The sequence below is a fragment of the Zophobas morio genome, unplaced genomic scaffold, assembly GCF_036711695.1.
Source record: "Zophobas morio isolate AGI-343-1 ecotype UQ-CSIRO unplaced genomic scaffold, CSIRO_AGI_Zmor_V1 ptg000004l, whole genome shotgun sequence".
NCBI lineage: Eukaryota > Metazoa > Arthropoda > Insecta > Coleoptera > Tenebrionidae > Zophobas > Zophobas morio.
This window is the reverse complement of record NW_026972109.1, coordinates 13,226,660-13,250,431: the sequence shown is the minus strand read 5'-3', so window position 1 is coordinate 13,250,431 and position 23,772 is coordinate 13,226,660. Positions and strand designations below refer to the sequence as shown.

At 34.5% G+C, this 23,772-nt stretch overlaps 1 protein-coding gene and 1 long non-coding RNA gene across 4 annotated transcripts in view; one reads left to right on the top strand and one right to left on the bottom strand.

The window, feature by feature from the left end:
• LOC135141954 (homeotic protein empty spiracles-like) overlaps positions 1 to 23,511 on the bottom strand; it is a 49,727-nt gene extending 26,216 nt beyond the window's left edge. For both annotated transcript variants that reach the window (XM_064073571.1, XM_064073579.1), the window contains exon 1: positions 22,820 to 23,511. In XM_064073571.1, coding sequence (XP_063929641.1) covers positions 22,820 to 23,327 — 508 coding nt within the window. In that variant the 5' untranslated portion in view covers positions 23,328 to 23,511. The remainder of the gene's footprint in view (positions 1 to 22,819) is intronic.
• On the top strand, positions 19,192 to 21,850 carry LOC135135183 (uncharacterized). 2 transcript variants are annotated; one of them, XR_010281459.1, is made up of 4 exons: positions 19,192 to 19,379; positions 19,604 to 19,675; positions 21,284 to 21,614; positions 21,679 to 21,850. It is a non-coding gene; the product is annotated as an uncharacterized LOC135135183 (long non-coding RNA). The 2 variants fall into 2 exon arrangements; XR_010281460.1 differs by having other exon boundaries at positions 21,665 to 21,850.
• Positions 23,512 to 23,772: the final 261 nt, after the last annotated feature.

Below are 23,772 nucleotides of genomic sequence, written 5' to 3'. Positions count from 1 at the left end.
AAAATACATACTCTTTACATTTCTTGTTCACGGTATGAAGTGTATCATTAAAAACAATTGTAATTATTGTTTGTGTAGCAAATACTGCTTCAAGCTCCCACGCTGATCGGTTATAAAAAAAACGCTAAATTATGGTTACTGCTAAGTAAAGACCCAATAATAAAATCAAGGTTTTTAATTTAATGGCGAGAAGAGGTAGCGTATAGCAGTTTTATTAAACCATTATTATTAAGAGAAATTTTATAGGTCATATTTTTATGGCTTAAGATTAATAAACAGTTGCTTTAGAGCAGCATATCACATAAACGTTATCTCCGAAAGAAGCATCAACAAAAGTATCGATCAGCTTGTTTATGTGCAAGTTTCAGTAAATGAACCGCAAAATAAACAGCCGAGGATTTTGACACTTTTTGACAGACTATAGTTACAATAAAAAACTCACGTACCTATACTTAGTTGGCCGCAAGAATCACGATTTTTGTGCAAAACATTTTTCACGCTGTATCACGCTTTTGACGTAACTACCAACACATATATATAGTAGACCAATAAACTAATGTTTTGAGCCGCGAAGCACGTTGTTCGCTTTTATTTATGATGGATTTGCACACTTATTTTCGCAATAAAGGACCATAATTCTCATTATAATCGCGTGTAAACAAGCCAATAAAATGTCGCCTTTTTCGCGATCGTCGTCTTTTCCAGGCGTCAACGGATCAAGTTCGTTTTTACCCTCGCAAGCCCTCACCCCCTCGCTGACATGATCCTCTTTTTATAATTCGCCCAATTCACGCTCCGGCGAATCGGCACAATCCGCTGCCCTTTTTTCCAGGGCGTGCAAACTAGATTAGTCCCATTGTCAGCCACTCTATTATCAAATTAAACAATTCAAAAGTCAATCATACTCTCTTTAGGGGTGTCACTAAAAAACCCAACATGGCCGCCGCATTTTTTACGCGGCCCATCTGTCGCTCGGTGCTGTTGTAATAATAACGATAAATTTGGTCACAGAAATGTCGAAATTTTTACGAAAAAGTTCATAAACTGGTTAATTTTTCGAAATCATAAAAAAAGGTACGATAAGTTCATTGGAACTGGAGTATTTTTGCTTGGCAAACATGTTGAATCTAATTACGGTACATCTGTATACAATTTTAATTCATAAGTTATTTTTAATTAACTAATTAATTCTTTAATATATTTCTGTCATCAGCATAATCGGCTGTGAAGCTGTAGAGTTTTTATTAAATATATATGAGTAATTTATAAAGATTTAATGAAGATTAATGAAAACCAGTTTAATTAAATTTCTAGAATTTTTATAAGTAAGTTGAACCAAATAATTACACAGTACAAGACTTAACGATTATATCAAGAAGAATTACAAAAATGTAATGTAATTATAAGATATCTACAGTGTATCTTACATATCTTTAATGAATTCACTTTGGTTCTGTATTCGCATATACGTAGGTGGTCTATTACATGAATGTTAACAACAGTTTAAGATATTAAAAAAAACTAGACCTCATAAGATCTAACTACAGTCGTCAAATAGAAATCAAAATAGCGACACAAATATGACGGCTGTTCAATTAAAAAAGTCATCAAGTTGGCCCTGCTTTTTTGACAGGAGAAAACGTAGCGAAAACGCATGTGTTTTATTATTCCATACAGTTATGTATGTATTGACATTTCCGTGTTATCTGCTGCCATCGATTAAATTTTAGGTTCATTGTAAAAATACTTCACAATGTTTACAAAAAATCAAAGTCAACTTTATGACTTTTTCAATTGAACACTTGAACACTTACTACATTATTTCTCCATTTTGTTTTGGTTCTATTTTATTTTTAATTATTAATTTTTTTATTAAAAGTTATGGTTACATTTAACGAATGATTAATTATGGTTCCTCGACGTCTCATAGCTCGTAGAATATATGAAAGTAGGTCCCCCTTTTTTCGAAATTTTATATGTAATATATCAAAAATATCACACAGATCGTTGAAGTTTAGATTATTTTAAATATATCGTGTAGATCGTCAAACGCTAGCCAAAATTTGCCTGTCCTCCCATACCAAAAAATGAGATGACGTCACCAAAAAAAAATTAAAATATCCAAAATTTCGTCTAAGGTTCTATAGACGAAACTTTCTTCACCCCTTAATTATGATAAACATTATAATTTAAAAAATATATAGATAATACCAGGTACAGTATATGACAAAAACAATGCCTCATAAAGTAATCGAACCCACGACTTTCGCGTTCCGAGCGCTTCGCTTATATTAGGATTAAAGGCTCTTATTCAATTTTAATTTTTTTGTGAAAATTTTGATACTTGGAGAAAAATCTCAAGACAGATTCATAAACCACAAGTACAGCAGTATCATATTTTATAAAATTTCAGTAAGTTACAATGGAGAAGTCTAAGATGACGTTATCAAAGAGTATGGGTGAGAATGATTAGACAAATTTTGGTTAGCGTTTTACCATCTACACGATATTTCTAATATAGATATAAAAATGACAACAATAGGGGTCATGAAACGTCGAGAAAACATGAAAACAGGAAGTCGCCCGATCCTTCCTTCACTTACGCTAGCTAAAAATAAAATTGCTCAACCAAATTGCATTATTTATCTTACAAACTAAAATACCGATAGCTCTGAAATGTTATACTTTCTTTAAGATTATTGTGGAGATGGTAAAGTTTTAATAAGTATTTGCCTTTTCATCCCTTCCATAAAATTGATGACGTCATTTCAAAATTTTGCAAAATCAAAGAAATATACTAATGTAATTTTCTCATCCACTTCTATTTTTTGAAACTCTTTTTAGACAGTGTTACAAAGAAAGAAGTATACAATAGGATCCATATAACGAACAGCTACTTTCATGTTTTCTCGACGTTTCATTATCCCAAGTCTACAAAAAAGTAAGTCTCACGTTTCTGCGTGTCTGTGGTCTGTGTCCATTTTCATTACGAGGCAACCTCCGAAACTACTTGACCAATTGTAAAATTTTATGCGTACGTAAGCAGTATCGTGTACATGGTAAAACGCTGATCAAAATTTGTCTAGTCGTCGTTGTTTAAATTTTATGAAATAAATTACCTCTACACTTGTAATTTATGAATCTGTATCGATTTTTTACCTTAGACATTCATATTTTTTGAAAGAAAATCAAAATTGATGACATTTTGCACTTTAACTTTGAAACTCTAAAACCGAATAGCCTTAAATCTTGCAAGCATTGTAAGCTCATCGTAAGCATTATAAATCGTTAATCAAAATTTATCCGTTTATTCCATCTAAAAATTGATAACGTCATTAATTTTGCCGAATAAATCCTGTATTAAATTTGTCAAATATAATGAACCTATATTAGTGGTTTATAAAGGCGTTACAATTTTTTATGCTTAGTTATACATAGTGACTCAAAAAAAATTAATAATGCAATCTATTTTATTGATTAAATCAAGAAGGGCCCGTTCCATTTTCTCGAAGATTTGAGTATACAGTACTATATTATACCGCAACTTCAAAATAATATGTATCCTTGACAAAATGATAACGTCATTACAAAATTTTGTTATGGAAAAACTCACTTGAAATCACGCATATCATGCTTCTTTACCTGTACTGTAGCAGTCCACACTATCTTTTTTAACTTACAGGGGTTATCATAAAAAAAACAATTTCACAAAATCAGAAGTAATTTGTTACAAGCCATTTTTGGACAGACTTCATTAAAAAATATATATGACTCTAGAATGTAATGACCTAGCCAAAAACGAGCGCCACCTTTGTTTATGGTGAACTGTCAAGTGTCGGCGAAATTCTCATATTAAAAACTTAAATTATTTCTTCACGCTTCAACGGTACCAAAACTATTGTGAATCATAACTGTCTTGTTATTTTAATAAACAATATTATAACAACCGTCCTTTCGGTAATTTCATCCGAAAGCAACAATAAACAATACCATCAAACAATAAAGCGACCAAAAATGGATGGGTGACGCAATAAGTCTACCGAATTTTCCAAGACCACTCACCAATATTTGTTTAATGAAAAAAAAATATCAACTACTTCGGTTAATAGATAAAACAATCATCTTAGTAGCAGTAATTTCCTCAATGTATTCAATTTCCTCCACGGCTCTGATTCCATTTTTCGCGCAAATCGCCACACCGCCATTTTTCGCTCTCCGCACCGCCGCGCTTAATGACACAATAAAAATTCATTCGCCGTTTAAATGTCACAATCGCGTAAAATTACGACGACTTAAACAAGAGATTTGAATGCGTGTCAGCCGTTGCATTTTCTAATTTCTATTACTGGCCCACCTAGTAGCTGGAAAATAATTAAAATGTGCAATTATACAAATTAAATGGGCCGTGTCGGCAATTTTCCGTAATTTATATGCATTTCGCGCGCTTATTTGGCATTTAAGACAATCGGTCATTTTATAATGCAAAAAATCTAAACATTACTGATGGTGGACCGGCGCGGAATACCAAGCGAGACGCGCGCGGAATAGGAATGGTACGAGAGTGGGCGACTGCGGCGCGCCGCGGCGTACCCCAGAGGTCGCGTCGGGCCCGAGAACCACAGATAACTCGGTTATCAGCGGACTGAGTCACCGTACTATCGTGGGATTTCGGTCGTAATTGATTAATCAATCATCTGGTTTGTTTAAATAAATAATGAGTCATTCGTGATTGATGGATGAGGATCAGCTTATGAATAGAGATCGGCGGGTTAATTCCGGATAAAGGGGTCAGTGAATGGCGAGGTCTACTCGGATTGGGAAAATGGTGCACTTTTTTGCGAAGACGGTTTTTCATGTTTATGTTTTCTTTTGACGGGTTGTCGTAAACGTGTCAAAACTAGCGGTAAAAAATTAATTTATTTATTGATAATTGCCGGCTTCTTTGATGGTTTTCATTGGAGCTAGTACGGAGAATGTGTATGGTTATGGCTTCATTATAAATTTAATTATTATGAACATGATCATTAGCTCTAATTTTGCTATAAAATCAAATGTTCGTTAATTATAGTATTGATGAAAGTATTAAATTGAGAAACCGGTGTTTTTTCAGTAGTATGTGAATTTTCACGGGTTTAAGCACCGGATGGGGCACCTGGCTGCTATGATTGATGTAATGGGCGATCTATCATCGATTCCGTTTTCGAAATTTATTATCGTTTTTTTTATTTTTTATCTCTTTTCATGAATACTTTTGAACTTAAATTCATTATGTTTAATTCGTCCTCATAAATAACAACATTATCTTTACATATATCTAAATACAGTCGAAACTGCAGCCGATATTGTCGCTGTAATTGTGTAAAGCTCAGAGTTGATAACGTGTTTTTCAAATAAAGGTGTTATTTTAAATCTATCGTATTATAGTTAGATCCACACTTCGAAAGAGGCGGAACAAATCAGGGCACACTTGGATGTTACAATCATTATGAAAGCTGCGTATAAATAAAAAACTTAAAAAAAGCCTGACTAAAACTTAATGACATGCTAAATATTACTTAGAAAGGCATTAAATGTATTCCATTATGTTGGAAACCACCTCCGCGTCGCCGACCTGTGTTTATTTACTTCAAACGCAATCATATAACTTAATTGAAACACATTGAAGGTATTTTTAATCCATTATACTGATTAGGCAATTAATTAGAAAATCAGTCAGTGGTGATGATGAATTCCTGAGTAATAGCGTGCGTATTGATAAGGGAATATACGTGGTATAATCATTTTAATTTATAGCTGCTGGGGTTCCATTGAAAGCACCAAATTTGAATAAAAAAAGTGTGCCGCATGATGTTTGATTTTGATGAAGAAAATTGAGGATGATTTTTTTGGGTCATCAGTATGAAAAAGGGTCATTTGGACAATTCATCAATGTATGGTATTTTTTTCAGGCATTTAGTACTTAATAGAAAATGTAGCGGAAGAGTTAAGTTCCTGGACTACCATTTCTTAGAGGAAAAAAAAAATGATTAAAGTATGTAAACTTAAAAAAAAGTGCCTATTTTACCCACCGAAATCGTTATGTTGAGGAAAAAATACAAATCTGAAATTTTCAGGAAATATAGTCTCTACTTTCATCTTTTTGCGCCAGTAAGTCCTGTTTTGTTATTTTCACCTTACTAAGAGATATGATTTTTTTAAATGTAGTTTCAGAAGATGTTAAAAAAAGTTCTATGACACACGTTTAAGTATTATCTGTGCATGCACGTAAGTTTCTACAGTACTAATTGGAACTGAAAGAAAACTATATTGTAAGCCAATAATTTTCTGTGGAAGCCAATTACTTTTAATAATTTCAGAAACAGTCGTAAAAAAATTGTATCTCTTAGTGAGATAAAAATAACAGAACCAGACTTATTGGCATTAAAAGATGAACGTGGAGATTATGTTTTCTGAAAGTTTCAAATTTCAACATAATGATTTCAGGAGACAAAGTGGGCTATTTTTGAAAGTTTATAAATCTCAAAGTTTTTTTCCAAGACACTGAAAGTCCAGGAATTTAAAACTTCCTTTACATTTTTTGTTTTATGAGTCCTAAATGCCTGAAAAAAAAATCAGCCCTCTCAGGTCAATAATGTTGTAGCAGCCCACCATTCATTGGTCAGGCAGGGTATTTATATTTATTATTGAAAGCACCCTCTTTATATTATAAAATTATAATCATTTCAATACGTGTTACTGAAAAAAAGTTATAATAGGAGAATTTGAAAAGGACACTTCAGAATCCAAAAAAATAAATGACGGTTTTTCATATTTGTTACCTAAAACATGACCCTCAATTTTTTCATCAGAAGAAAAATTCATACCTCATTTGATGTTTTTATACCTTGCCTGTTTTTCTTAATATACATGGTATTCTTTGAACAACACGATACTCATAAACATGTTTTTAATTTCTTGCAGAGGAATCAGTATTCTGCACTGCACAACTTACTTTCACAACATAAAACTTAAAACATGTTTAAAATGAAACATTTGTATACGGAAATATGGATTTTGTAATTAGGCTCCGCCCCATAATTGCAAAATCCATATTTCCTTGCAAAAATGTACTATTTTAATCATGTTTTAAGTTCTTGTTGTCGAAATAAATCTACACATATTAAGAAAAAAAGGCAAAATGTAGCCCCGCCCACCCGCCCTATCTCAATTGTGATGATTTTTTTATTCGTAGTGAGCCAAGGAGGCGGGGCTTAACTCCAAAGTCCTTATTTCTCTACTAGAAATTAAAAACATGTTTTTGAGTATCGTGTTGTTTAAAGAATATTATGTATATTAAGAAAAAATAAAGCTAAAGATTAGGCCCCACCCATAGCCGCCCTGATCTCAATTCTCAGTTGTGATGAATTTTTCATTCGTTGTCAGATCGAGCGGCGGGGCTTAGTTGCAAGATCCATATTTGTCTACAAGAATTTACCATTTTAAACATGTTTTAAGTTTCTTGTTCTGGAAAGACGACTACGTATATTAAGAAAAAGGGTAAAATATAAGCCCCGCCCACCCGCCCTATCTCAAGTGTGACGATTTTTTTTTAATCGTCGAGAGTTAAAGGAGCGGAATTTAATTGCAAAATCCTTATTATTTCTCTACAAGATATTACCATGTAGGACATGTTTTTGAGTATCGTGTTATTCAAAGAATATTACGTATATTAAGAAAAAATTAAAGCCAAAGATTAAGCTCCACATATAATTTATATTTCCTTACAAAAATTTACGATTTTAAATGTATTTTAAGTTTTTAACAAGAGTAAAAAAAGTCATCACAATTGAGAAGGGGTGGGTGGGCGGGGTTTATATTTTGGCTTTTTTCCTTAATATACATTGTATTCTTTGAACAACACGATATTCAACAACATGTTTCTGATTTCTTGGAAAGAAATAAGTATTTTGCAGTCAAGCACCATCCTCCTGGTTCACGGCGAATAAAAAAATCATCACAATTGAGATAGGGCGGGTGGGCGGGCCTACATTTTGCCTTTTTGGTATAATATTTGTAGATTTCTTTTCACGGCATGAAACTTAAAACATTTTAAAATGGATAATTTGTATCGATTTTGCAATTAGGCTCCGCCCCATTATTGCAAAATCCATATTTCCTTGCAAAAATATACAATTTTAACCATGTTTTAAGTTTCTTGTTGTGAAAAGATTTTCTCTCGCCATTTTGTTTCAGAACGTTTCGGGGTAAATTTTTTTCCTTCCTCAAGTCCAAAGAGTACCATCAGGTCTCTTGCTAAGGCGTCAGATCAGGCCAGATTAGGTAGACTCGGTCAAGTTAGATCAGGTCAGGTCAGAACAAGTCAAGTCAGGTGGAATCTCACCTTAAATTTAGTGCAAAGAATCCCAGAGTCCAATTAGGTTTCTCACTCAAATCAGGTCAGGTCAGATTAAGTCAGTTCGGGTCAAGTTAAGCCAGATTAGGTGATATTTTCATATAAAAATTTTCAAAAATCAAATGAACGCCACTGGCATGAGCAAGTTTATGGTAAAATTTTCAACAGCTGATTTCAATTTCAAAACGGTAATAATGTGTGGGATTCTTATTAACTCTGATTGTATTTTTGAATAAAAATTAATGTATAGGTAGTCGAAATTGGCATTCAATTTCTTTTCATACATTTTTGATAATAAATAGGTGAACTTAAACCTGTGGAAGTTATTATATGAAGGTCATAAATAAAATTTACATCAACAATTCCTGCAGGAATATAAAACAACAACTACGTAAGAGCAGGAATGCGAAAATAATGTGAGAACTTGCGCACGAAAAAATTTGCAACACTAATATAAATAATGGACAAAAAATGCAAATCTCATGCTTGAGACTAGAATATCATAACAACCCAAATTACAAACAATTATCCGGTCAAGTCAATTTATCCTCTCTTCTATCATCCGCCTTTCAAGACACTCGTCACCGCTAATTGCCATTCCACAAACTTCCGCCTCACTCATAAATAATTAAAAACCGCACGACAACTACAAGCCGAACACAAGTCCTCTCCATAATTTAATTTCCGATGCACACACTTAACGCCATAATGAGCCTCAATTCATGTATTTTTTGCCACACACAAACTTTAAAATAATTACATATTGTAAACCAAAGCCAACAACCGTACAAAAATGCAAAAAACGTCACAGTTCAGCCACAAGAACACGACTTTTTTAACATTTCAACCAAATTAACGATCATATCAACAGTCCAACCTCCGTCATCGCATAAATCTCTCACTTCCCCGGATTTTTTCCATCGAGATGAATTTCACAACGCTGTCACAATAACAGGTTGTCCTTCAGGCGACACCTTCTGCTTAATTAAGTCGCCGTAATTAATCGAATAAGTGTACGGTGTGCCTGCTAATGGCGCTTTAAGTGCTCCCTATTTCTATTATAATTCGTCTGAAATTACGGCTTGTTCCATTTTTTACGGCGGAGAACACTGCCTTAATTGCGCTCTAATTGTTCTCTCGAGGAGGAAGGCGGCGCTGACTAATTGCTATATAAATACCCCATGCCATCTGCTGCGCCACGGGCATGGGTTTTGGTTTTCGAGAGCAATTTTCGGCGTTTTGGCCCTAATTGTAGCGATTGGCAAACATTAGCGAGGTATTTCGAAGCCAAACTAAACGAAAAAGAAAGAAGATAAAACGAATGTGACGTCTTGGGGAAGTTGGCTGGCCGAGCCTCTCACTTCCAACCGATTTTATTAGTAACTTCAGTTTCGTCCGTCGACGCTCTCCGCAGGCATCGTTTGGATTCAACGATCGCCGTAAGTCCAGCTAGTTAATACTTAATATTTCCTAATGGTAAAAGAACTTATTTAACAAACATTTCCTGCATTCCGCAGCAGCATATTTAGTGCTGGTTTAATGGCTGTTGGATTTGAATACAGCCGTGCTTTGAAACCGAAAGAGCGAGTAAATAAAGTTGTGCACGGATGGAACAATTTGTAGCTATTTGTTTGTGGTTGTTTTGTGCGCAAAGGCTGCTTTACATACAAAGAATGTTGAAGAGCAGCCGCATAAAAAGACGTCCACGGTAATTGCAGACTAACAGATTCTTCAAGCGCTTTGTTGCAATTGTCGCTTGTATTTATTAATTATTTAACATTCTTTAAATAGGAATGGCTTATTTTAATCTGGCACAGCCTTGGTCTGCCGTGTGTCTCCTTGTGATAATTAGTGCCTTAAGTGCGTCGATCAAGAGGACAAATCCATTTGTAGTGGATTTTATTGCTTTCGCGATGCATATAAAAAGGGAAGTGGATCAGGTGCAGATAATAAACTTTGTATGTGGGTACTTATTAGTGTGGAATATATAGCACGGTTTGCTTTTTAATTGTGTTATTAATTAAGTAGACGTGGATTTGTTTGTGTAACAAGAATAGAAATGTGACTGTGTTGTTAATGGAAATAATGAAAAAAAAATGACAAGGATACGTCCATAAAAGCTCCAGTTGTTGAGAAAATCGTGGTTTGCTTATAATTTATTATTAATAAATGAGTAAATGTGAAGAAGCAAAAAGTAATTTCGGGAAATATATATTTTTGCTTGTGAAACTTGTTGACTCATAAACAAAAATGGGTATTGTTTTGGTCACGCATTATATTGTAAATTGTAACATTATGCAAATACATTCTGATGTGCAACCCAAAGCGATTTTATGGTTTATATTCCATACAGTTTTTATCTTAGAAAATTGGAACCAACCAAAATAAGTATATTGTATCTCGTTAAAAACAATAAAAAACATGACCAGCATATAAAATTACTCTTTTCATAAATATTATCTTCATCTTGTTATACAGCAATGTATAGTACTGTCCTACTAAAGCCTTCTTGAAAATCGTGAAATTCACTTGTTATTTAGGTTGCACACAGGTAAACCGAATATTATATTTCATTGTTTCTAACAACCTTATTAAGACATTTTTTATGAGTCAGTAGCGCGAAAACATAAAACAAAACAGTTTTCCGCAAATTACGAATTTATAATTATTACCGTCGATAGTGTTGATATGCATTAACAACAAAGAAAAACAGTGAAGTTATTGTTTATTGTTAAAGAAAATATTTATTGTTCTTATTATCACCATTTCAAATTTTGTACAGAATCGGACTAATAAATTACATCTATAATAGAAGCATGCCATTTAAAAAGGATTTACTTAGCAAAATCGTGAGATGACGTCATTTTTAGTTTACACTTTACTATCTACAGGATATTTTTAAAGGAGGAATATATCTTGGCACGTCATAATAGTTATTTTTCACGACAAAAACAGTTAACGACAAATTATTATTTATTAAATTTTTTCTTATTCTTCTTATTATGCCTTTTAGGCTTTTGGCAGTTACAGTTAACTAATATTTTAATCAGGAATGCGTCTTTCAATCCCGTTCCAACTGTTGGTTGGATTCAGGAAGTTAGTATTAAATTTCCTTGCGTTGGCACTAAACTGTACTTGTACGCATGCGCGGCAAATCAGCTGTTTGCCCGCACTGTCATTCTGTGTTGTCATAGTTTGTTGACGTTTTGAAAACACGCGTTATATTCGTTCCTTGTTGTTTTTTATTGTGATTGAAAATTGTAATAACATTTCTTTTCATAAAGTTATTGTGTATAGTGTCTACAAAGGTATGTAACAATCAAATAGCACTATATTAATTGTTTTATATGTATTAACGTCAAAATCCATAAGGTAATCCGTTACAAGCATAAAAGTAAAGAAGATACTCCAACACAAATTAGACACAGAAACGTGACGTAGGTATTTCATCATGCGTCGACGTACAGCTTCTAGTCATTTCATTCTCCAAGTTAATAAATTTATTCTTTTTGATATTTTATATCTTGTCGTTACTAAGATTTTTTTCAGTAGGTACAATACAATTTTCTTGTCGTTGAATATCATCTTTTGAACATGAAATTATGTTGCTTGCCTGAAGTAGGAAGATTGTAAATAAAAAATGTGTATTACAGAATTACTACACTAAACACATATAAATAGGAAATTATCATGGTGAAATACCTAATATTCTGTTCATGTAACCTATCTGTAGTTTCATAAATACCTACACTGGTTGTGGAGAACTACATTCACACAATAAGAAATTTCAGCAAAAGCCAAATGGAAAAATGAAAGGAATGAAATTTAATAGTATATTATTAGCCAACGTTGCAGAGCCAAGCATTCTAGACCGAGCGCAAATTAGAACCCGAGACGCGTAGCGTCGAGGGCTCTAAGTGCGAGGTCTAGAAGTGGCTTTGCAACCGTGGTTAATATACTATTTTTTTCACTAGTAGAAACCATAAAACAATAAACTGAAAAATAAACGTTCAATTTTTTGACGCAACGTGATTTTGTTTTGATTTCTAATCAAACTTGATCTAAATCTTCAACGCAAAGAAAACCGTTTATACTTGTCGCTGAGTTAATCATTTTATCTTCTACCGTCTACCAACTACCATGCTTATACTCAAGTAATGTTTGTAGCACACATTTGTTCATTTTTTAAGAAATAATCACATCAAACATTGCGTACATAACCTCAATTTTTCTTTTTGAACCCGTGGTAGCAAAAGTTGAATTTGCTACCACTAAATGAGTCGACATTTGCATGCGTCCAGGCTGCTAGTGAAAAATAGTTATTTATGTACCAAGGACGTAAAGAAAAACTTTTTCGGCTGATCTCTTGATCTCTTTGGCCATGGTGCATACAGAATTTTTAGGCGACCACGTGTAAAAATTCGTAGTTAAATTTGAAAAAATGATTATGAAATATTATTTTATTGAAAAATAACATACGACTTAAAAAAGGAGGAAACTGTTGCTTTTCTTGTTGGACCAAAACCCTGACGAATTTGTCACAAAATCAGAGATCTACTTTGCCTTTTAATTAAGAGAATGTGTAATTAACGATATTTTGCGACAAACATTTTAGAACCAATCTCATCATAAATGTTTAAATTATTCAATCACTCTTGCTTCAGTAGTCTTTATAATTGTGACAAATAGATATCTCATCTTATTGTTGAGGTAATTTGGTAGGACATAAGAAGAATTCCGCTAAATGTAAGGTAAACACACAAGCACTTCGAAGAAAGGTTAGCAGATATGACACTTCAGTCCAAAAAAGTAATTTTGAAGGTTCAGTCCGAAAAAGTAACACTTTACGGCCGCAGATCGAGTCGTAAAGTAGCTCTTTTAGTATTGGTCGCCTAAAAAATGATTTATTATTTATTGATAAGAAACTATGATTCATAAACATAGACAGCAATAATTAGAAGCTTTATACGCTTGACATTTTCTACATTTTCTTCCAAAAATATAGATTTTACCAACCAGTTTCAAAGTCTTAATAATTTGTTTCTTAACTTAAAAACAATGCCGCATTAAAATTTAAAAAAATAAATTTATTAAAATTCTAACATTAGAAGAAATTTTACAAATACTAATTCAAATGTGGAAAATTAACTGTAATAATCAAGTATGAAATCGTTCCAGGACTGAAAACTAAGTAAATAGATTATATTGTGATCACAAAATTACAAGTGACGGGTTTTTAAGTGCAAATTTATAGCATTTAATAAAACATTTTTCTACGTTCTTGCAAAAAAAGTACTTTATTGCTTTATTTTGAGTAGGAAAAGTATACTAGTGCAATAAAAGATTACTGTTAGCAACGAATACAGCGATTAACACCAGTTTTTTATTTATAAAAATTTATGCCGTTGCTATGCACACTATATTAATTGTGCCAAATAATAATACTCGCTATATTAAAATTTGGTGGGCAACCTTATCATTAGAAAGGTGTTATCTGTTGCTAAGGCACATGTGACAAAGGAGTCCGTTGTGATGGAACGTAGTGACCAGTGAGATTTAGTTTTATTGGTTGGTGATACTAATTTTCATAAGTTTGAAGGTTTGTGAGTTAATGATTGGAATATCAAAATTCAGTTGGTCATTTAAGCAAATCTGATTTTTCTACTTCATAGTAAGTAGTTCATAGATTCCTTTATTAAATAAAATAAAATTGAATTTTAAGTAACGTGCAGACATACTTCGATCTCTATTCTAAATTTCTACAACCTCCACTTCCTATAACTGGATCCACATACATCTTTAAAATTTAACGAGGCTCTCAAAGGGTAAAATATATCTAAATGAAACTGTTGCCTTCAATTAATTCCATATCTGGTCCTCATCTGAACAATCAAATCAAGAAGAAATTGAATCCCGGGCTAAATTTATAATAATTCGTGGTATATCTTGGACAAGGATGGATAGGACCTGCTGAATAAGTCCCGGAAAAATTTACTCCGGAGTCTGAAAGGCCGAAATTTTAATTCATTTAAAAGTAGGTATATAAAATTTAGATTCGGACGCGGATTCTTTGATGTACCACAGCTACTGACTCCTCTGGAAAATTCCAGATTTCCAGAGGGTCCCATCCGCCCCTGGTCTTGGACTCTGAAATTTCCCATAGCGCCAAATACTATGAATATTTCTTCGCAATGTCAGATGCTATTTTGCCACATCTCTTGGATGAAACTGGACGTCGCTTCCACCCATAAGTTTTTATTATTTTTTATTATTATTAATGTTTAATTAAGGCCTTTCAACAAGAATTTTTTTATTTGTCGTCTTATATTTTAAGTCCATTACTTTTATCATTAATAAAGAATAGACAACACTAATCAAATGACAGAGTACACTCCGTATTTTTTCAAATAATCAAACATAATTTTGGAATCACTATTATCAAATACTTTTAAAATACATATATTAGTTTTAGAGGACTTAATTCATCACTGCAAGCAGTTTGGAAATGAAGCTCTTAATTATGTATTTTCTGGTTATTACAAAACTTTTTTTTAAGTATAAAGTCACTATTTGCTTGATTTGTGAACGTCAAATGTCAAGGAAGTGATTAAAAGAAATCCCACACTATTTGCGTGACTTTAGCCACAGCTATCATCATAGAACCAAATAAATTTTAATGACAAAAAACAAACAAGCAAAAACTCAGTAACGGTTTATTACATAACTGCAGTTGCAAACAAGTAAAAAAGAAGAAAAATTATGTAGTAACATAGGTTAAATTTAAAATCCAGTACCTACGACAAAAAAAGGAAAATCTCTTGGTATCACTTTCCAGTGTTTTAACATGGTTTTAACAATTAACAAAATATTTAGTACCACGTTGGAAATTGAAAAAAAAAACGACATAAAAAGATGAATGAAAGACGAAAATAAAAAAAAAATACATTGCGGTAAATAAAATGAAACACAATGATAAAAAACTGGTGTTAGTCATTAATTAAGTAATACAATATATTAATAGAACAAGTTGGTGATGTTATGTTGTGTAAGAAATATGCAAAATTCGTTTATATAATTTTATATAAATTAGTAATGGAGTACCGTTGGAGATTTGTAAAGTAATATGAATGAAAGAGAAAATAAACAATGTTTCAGAGATCCTGTTACTATAGGAGTTTAAACATATTGATACATAGTCATCAATTAGCAGGAGTGAACCTTTCTCAGTTAGATATTCTGTATCAAGTGTCGCGCTTTTTGTTTCGTTACATTTTATACAAACCATTGACGACTTGCTACAGGTTTTTTTTTTAAATTACCAGAGCAAATGTAAAAATGCATTCATTCGTGAATTCACACGAGGAAAATAGATGCTACCAGTACACAGCTTGTGGCAGATTTGGTTAAGAATGTGATAAATCAGAATGGAACAATAAAATCAAACCCCGGGTTAGTAATTAGTGTCGAAAAGTACGCCGTCCGGCCCTGGCCTCCTCTTAATCACTGGCCCTCTTAATACGTTCACAAATTATGATAATTCGGGCCGAGGCGTTTGCTTGCTCCTTTTTCCTGCGTGCCTAATTTACTGTGAGCTTCTAAGGATACATTTACATGTTAGATTACTCTCTCGCATGTATAATGGTGCGACTTGGCCGTAATTAGCCAGCCGTTTTTCGGCCTTCGGCGGACGTAATTAAACGTTCCTAAACGGCCGCCGATTGGTGGCCCAACGTAAAAATTGAAATCAGAGCCATTTCTCAAAAAAAGCGCTTCTTCGATAAACGAGCGTGGGATTTTTCCGGCCTATCGGAACATCTTCATAATGTGTTTAGCTAAGTGATGAGGATTGTAATTACGGATAATTGCCTTGAGGATTACAGCTAAGTGGAGGTATATTTCATATTCGTAATTTCGTCGAGATTAGCGGAAGAAATTCCTAGAAACGTGCAACAATTACCACGTGTTTTTCCAAATTGCGACAAAAGCACTCGAGCGCGCGCTCGGGTAATTTGTTCGCGCGATCTTCGATTGAGTCGAAACTTGCCCGTTTTGTTTAATTTGAGTGTCAAATTATTGAGAGCTTAATTTAATTAAGGCGAAAAAAGCGCACCAATCAAGTCACTGATGGGGCATAAAATAATGCTATTTTATCCACTTAAATCTAAATAGGTTTTTATAACGGATCCGTAGGCACACACCTGTCCGTTGTATGTCTATGACGATTAATTATCTAATTTAATTATTAAATAATTGGGTTTTGATAGTGGGGCAATAAACTTCGAGGCACTAATAAGTGACATGATTTTAATTACGTTGGTGCACACTATTTCGTACAGAAGGCAAAAAGCAATAAAATGTCACACAAATGTAGGGCTATAACACAAAGTGACACTAAAAAAATTTTTGATCAGTCTTTTGCCGATTTCATCGTAATTTTAAAGAATAATTAAAAATTCACGATTAAGCAGTGGCTAACCAAAATTTGACTAATTTATTGACGTTTCCAAACTGGATTTGTTTGTTTGTACCACATGAGATCAATTTTTTTAAATTAAACATTTTAGTTTGGATAATTTAAGTTTGTAAGGTAAAATCTGTTACTGTAGATCATATTCAGGGTGTAAAACTGTACACCAAATTGTTCGAATAAGATCGTGCCGCAGCTGTGATTCATTGCAAATAGTTGGCGGCTTTCTCTGGTCTTCCGGGCGGAATTTCGCCGGGTCCGTCCCTGTCCGTGAGCCTTTTTCGGTGGAAACGCGAGATAGCGATCGTGAAATACCTTGAACCGAGGTAATTATTTACACATTAGCAGCGCCGCCGTAATTATATCTAGGAGCTGCACCACTGTTATTATGTTTAAGACTTGAAATTAATACTTTAATAGCGTAATTGCTTGCTCGCTCAAAAAAGCCCTAATTATGGAGAGTAAACTCCGAGGTTTGCCATGCAAATGGCAATTCACTTTTGTTGTTTCATGATGCAAGAGACGCTTTTTGTCGACACCCGGAAAAGGGAAAGAGCTCCGACACGGAAACATTGTTGATAATTTGTTTCCAAGTTGGCTGGGTTTAAATGCACGGTAACTAGATGGTGATTAGGTCGATGGATCTGTCAAATATTCGAGCTGTGATCGATCTGACGTATGACTAATCCATTTGATGGCTGTGTAGAGATTTAATTAAATCCCGTTTAAAAGTAGATTTGAAAAAATCGTGGCTTGCCCATAATTGGTAGTTTGGATGGTTGGTGCTGGGCTTAATGTGTGTTTTCATGAAAACGTGTAACCGCCAATTATTTATAAATTGGGCGTTTAGAACATAATCGAGAGCGGCGGGTTTTTGTAAAATTACGAAAGTGAGTGCTAAATTCTGTGGTAAAAAATTCCTGCCAAAAAACTAGATGTAATCTATGACTACTAAGCCAATAAAGTTACCGAACGAGCGGAAAATCTCAAAATTGAGACTAATTAATAGCAATCGTTTGTAAATAATAAGTCCAGCGCCGGAAATGCGTGCCCATTACAAATTACCAATTCAAAACTACAAACAGGTGTGACCTAAAAAACCATGTTTCCAAAAAGAGACAAATTTCTTGGTGCGACAACACACTGCAATGATCATTTCAAACACTGAACGTGTTTCCGCGCCAAAATTTGATTTATTTGTTATTTCCCGATTTTACGATCTTATAATTTTATTACTTTTTTACAACATTTATGTGTCTGACATTTCGCTCACCTATAAATAAATTGCGAGGAAATTTGCAAATGTGTTAGGCCATGTTAAGTGCAAATGTAAGGCCGTGCCATAATAATAATAATAATAGTGACAATAATAAAAGCGCCGTACGCCCGAGATGGGCATTTATGCACGTCCATCCACATTTGTGCAAGATTTATTCCAGAAAAAAACCATTGACCTCAACAACTTCTTTGTTTATTCGTGTTATGTTCTAGTGCAAGAACTTGCAGTATTTATGACTTTAAGTACATATAAGGAAACCTGAACACGAGTTCGGTAATTTTTACAACTTCTAACATTTAAATTTTATAATCGCGTCAAGCAGACATGTGTACATACATAAACATAGGTACAGGGTGTTGTTCCACAATCCGCGCTACCAAAATTCAAGATGGCGGACCAAAAACAACGTTCGTTATGTTAATGCTTTCATCATTTATTCACCGAATATTTCGTCGACTTTACCGGAAATGGAGCTGAATTAATTTTTTGTGAACGCTACTGAGATTAAGAAAAATTTTTTGGGTGGAATTAATAACGACATGCCGTTTAATTAAACGGTTTATCACTTATATTTACCGCATTAATCAAAATGTGGGTCAAATGTTTAATTTTTTAGCGTGGTATGACGTGACATTACGACATTGTTTGAGAAAATGAGCTAGTTTAGGTGTTAAACCTCGACATATTTTTGACGAGTTAATGAGATTAATAAATGGGATGTTTTGTTTTTGGGTTCGGCTTTGGTCAAGGTAGATGTGTGGTTAAATGAATGTATAACTAGAGTGCATTGGTAACAATAGTGATTTCATGAGTTTGAGTAGTTAAATAAAAAATGCTGATAAATCGGACCCTTGGGACGGGTCCGTTTTCATGGTTTAAGTGTTAGGCTGAACAAAATGGCGAATGTTTAGTGACGTGGGTAATTTGTGACGAGATCATGTGATGATTAATGGAATGAAATCAAGGGGTTAAAAAAATAACTTAAAAGTATAAATTTCTAAATAAATCGTTAAAACTTTAGTTGTCAGGTCTTTTGTTTGTTTAACCGAAGTAGAGATGTTATGTCTGAAGATATTGTATTGTTACATACTTCATGAACTGTATAATTTTTTAACAATACCGAGAAGCAACAGCCTCTACATCAATGATTCCAGTTTTGGGCGATTGTGACCCCTATTAAAGAGGACCAAGCAAAGTGAGAATAAGCGTTTGATCGACAGCTATAGGGCTAATGTCGAAAGGTGGGTGCGAAATCGAAATTTTGGCTGATACTCATGGTAGCACGCATTATTAAAGATTTTGTTGTACTGTTTGATGCTACTTATGTTCCAGATTAGAAAATTTGGCTTATTTTTAAAAATTCTCACTTCTTTTTGAAGGAAAACAAAAAAAGTGATACTTTTTTCATATTCGAAATTCTTGAGAAATACCTATAGATGTTGTAATAATTTAATTTTTTTTTTAGGTACTCGTTCAAAAAACATTGTTATAACGTAACGCAATAAATATAAAGGAAGAACTAAATGCAGCACTGTGGGTAAGCAACTTTTATTGAGTAAATTTCCAGTAATTATGATTAATACGTTACTTAATATCCTGCGTGAACGCAATGACTACTAACCGTCGGAACCCGGTCGAGAAACTCATGCAAGAATAAGTGTACACTGAATAGGCAGTACTTCGTCGCATCATAATCTCTTTAACATTAAAATTAACATAATTATTCATAGTCTGTAGTTCTGGAAAAGTGACGCAAGTAACATTCATCTGGCATAAATCCGTTTGCTAAAATAACGTTAACACCCAGAAGCTATCATCCACTCGTTACATAAAAAATGCAAATACGTACATGCAAAAGTCACTAAAACAACAAACACAAACTAAAAAATTTACAAAACACCTAATTGATAATCCGCAGGCAAATCGCATAGCATCAGCTTAACTAATTCAAGTCTTATACAAGGCTTTTTTAGCAATTTGTGGTTACTCGGGGATATAATTTACCAATAATTGTGGCAGAAAAACCTGTTAATATTAAATAATCACTAGTTAAAATTACAGTCAGTCCATCTCTGCAAGCTTTGCACAACCATCATGACATCATCACTTCATTCTTCATTGTTAAGGCTGTGGTTAAAATTACATAATAATATCAATAACCGATTTATAAAGTAATTCACACCGGAAAAAAAATAAAAACGTAGTTGTAATTATCAGTAGAAGCCTACGTTAATTAACTTTATCGTTTACAAGGTGTTACCACTTAAATAAATAACGATACCACGAACCAATTTCGGATCGCTCCCCTACGCGTTACAGATGGCTGGTGTATCTATGTCTCCATCAAATAACTTCATTATAAGGGTGTAACAAATTGCCCCCTTTGGGGTGGCTCACACTCAAAAATTAGGCCTAGTGGGTCGTAAATTTTCGGGGGTTGGAGAATGTCTGCGGGGCGTAAAGTACAAATTCACAACGCTGTATCATAAAATTCTAGTCGCAATTTTAGTCTTGAAATTTAAATCAGCACTTAATTAATATAAGCACCATTAAAATTAAAAATACCTGAGTGACTTTTTATTTATTGCTGGTGATCATTTAGAAAAAATAAATTCTCTACATTATAAGTTGTTTGTAAATATTTAAATTTGTGAAGTTATGACCTCTTAAAAAAAGTCAAAACATACATCATTACTTGCGCTTTTACATTCATGTGTCCGTGTCTAGAGTGAAGTAAACATTAATTTTTTTTCTACAAGTTTGTAAAATATTTTAAAAGCTTCTATCGTTGTAAATGTGATTTATGTGATATATTATTTCTCATTCCAACATGATTAACTATATTTTACGCAATATCTCTAACACTGGATTTTAGACAACTTAGCCGTTACGTTAGTCGTTAGTGGTGGTGTAGATTTGGTTGCACTTTACCTACATATATGGAATAAACAAAGTGAACCAAAAAATATCCATCACCTGAAAGTTAAAGCAAAAAATTGTAAAGAATTAATATTAATTAATCAATGATTGTTTACAAATTTGACAAATATTTACACTGTCTGATATAAGATTTTTCTGCTACTCCCACATTTTTTCCCCAAAAAATCCTTTTCTCTCCAATAAATTAATATCTTGTTTTTTTCAGATTGGTTCCCTCATCTTTGGAAATGTAAAATACAAAATATAAACTAATTAAGAAGATAATGGACTTTAAATTTGATGGATTTTTACGCCGCCATATTTTAAAATGAGAGAACCCACCACATTCATAAATCAAACAATTGTAGCTGCGGTTAGCGGCCACATTAGCTGTGGTTTGGAATAGGTTAACAGGAAGTCGTAATACAGAAAGAATTCTCAAAATCAGAAATAGCGCCTTCGTAACCATAAAATCATTAATAAAAACTGCGATATAATGGGCAAATCAGATCATATCCTCCATCATTGCCACGAAATTGCTCAAAAAGGAACCTCCGGTATGTAATAAATAGTTATACCTGCTATTCTGAAAATTTCAGATTTTTAGATTTATTTTTCCAGCGTTCCTGGAGAAACCTACACACTTTTAAGAGAAACTTGCTTTGGCTAAAATAGGAGCAACCCTCAAAATTTGTACAGAAAAAAATAAAAAGTCCTTTGATGTTTGTCCTATTTAGTCCTGGACAACAGAAAAGATTAAATTGTTGCACATCACTTCCTGTTTACACCGTATTCCATTACATAAATCCAAGAATAAAGTATTTAATGACAACTGGATTTAAGTGTGTTTAACACGATATTAAATTATTATTGGTATTATTATTATTATTACAGTAACTGTTTACACTTGAGCGTACCCACAAATTTGTTTTAGGTTTTTTTGCAAGCTTAAAAAAGTGCCAACTTCCTACATAGGTTATGCTGAAATGTTAAGTTTTAAGCGTCTAGGCACGATCTGAGATTACGGTGCTAGACGAAAATTGAATAAAAAAGATTTGGACTCACATTAAGATTATGAACATTTCTACCGCGACTGAAGATAGGCAACCTAACGTATAATCTTCGGCTCAAAAACATGTTGTTATTCTTTGGAAAAAAATCGAATCTTAGGATACTCTTCTTTTTTGTCTCATAGCTCAAAGATAAAAGCGATTTTGCTATGACTTTTTCTCGTTAGCGATAACTGCTTTCACTGATTATTATATGTATCACCTTGATAATTATACCAAGACTGGCTTGTCAATTTGAATTATTCAATATGTTCTTCGGTGGTTTAATACACCTCTACACTAGTTATACCTAAATTGTCGAAAATCATATACACTGGTGCTGAAGTTCTCCTTCCTAGAACACTTGTAATTGTTGGGAGTACAAACAATTGCACATGCCTGACAGTTAAAGTGTTAGGCAGTAGATGTTTATCACCTAAGTGTCAATGGTAGGTTGTTTTGAAACTTAGAACACTTTGTAATTAAATTAGAACTTGCGTGTGCTTATATAGTTTAGAACTTTTGTAATTGTTGACGCTCATAACGTCCTAGCACCCGGCTTATGTCGCTTTAGAACGCTTATATTGCTGACCGGTTCTATAATAATATCCTTTATCAACTTTAAGGAAACCACATTCTTTCCAAATTTTCAAAAAATTTCCAAAATCCCATACAACTTGGAACTTTTTCAAAGGGAATTTGTAAGTACCTACCTCCCGGGAACCTGTGGGGGAAGATCCTTCCGTGCCTGGACAGCAGCCACGGGTACAGCGGGTAGCTGTCCCTCGGCTGGTGCGTGGCCAGCGGTGACGGCTGCGGGAAGCCGTGCTGACCCGAGGTGAGAGCGGCGGCGAGCGCCGCCCCCTGGAAGTGCGCCGCGAGCGCGAAGGGGTGTTGTTGGTGGTTGTGCACCATCTCCGGCTGCAGGAATCCGTTCTTGGGCACTAGGTTGGGGTCGTACGTGGGGCTCGGCCGCACCAGCGAGTGCGCCGGGATGCCCGGCACCATGATGGGTTGCTTGGGCGAGGCGGGAGGAGAACGCGGCGGCGACGAGGAGCCGTTCGCGCGCTGATCGTCACTACCCGGAGACAGCGGCGCCGAGCCCTCGGAGAAGTGCACCGGCGAGTGTTGGGGGCTCTGGCCCACGATGGAGTCGATGGAGAAACCGATCTTGGGCTTGGACGGCACCGCCACGATGGGAGTCGGTGCCAGAGGCATCATGGTCGCAGTTGTTCAGCAGCCCATCGTCACCTCCCGTCGGCGAAACTCACACCACATGTCCACCGCACTGACACAGACTACACGGCACTCAGAGGAGCATGATAATTACGTGATAACAAGTGTCTAATGGGGCTACTTAGCGCAGAACTGCGTGCTACCGACACCGAACCTCTTCAGCTAATAAGCAACGGATCAAGTCGAAACGCGATCGGGAGGGGAACGTGGTTGAGCCACCCGATGGGGAGGGGAGGAGTGTGCAATGATAGGTGCTGCGCGGACGGCCCCCGTGTTATAATGGCACGACGGGATTGGCTGCCGAGAGCAATACAAATGGAATTACAACGAGACGCCACGCCTTTTATTTTCACTTCGGGAAACGGGTTTAGTTGGGTAAATGCGAGGATATTACACTTATGGCATAGGCGCTTTTTAAACAAACAGGTTG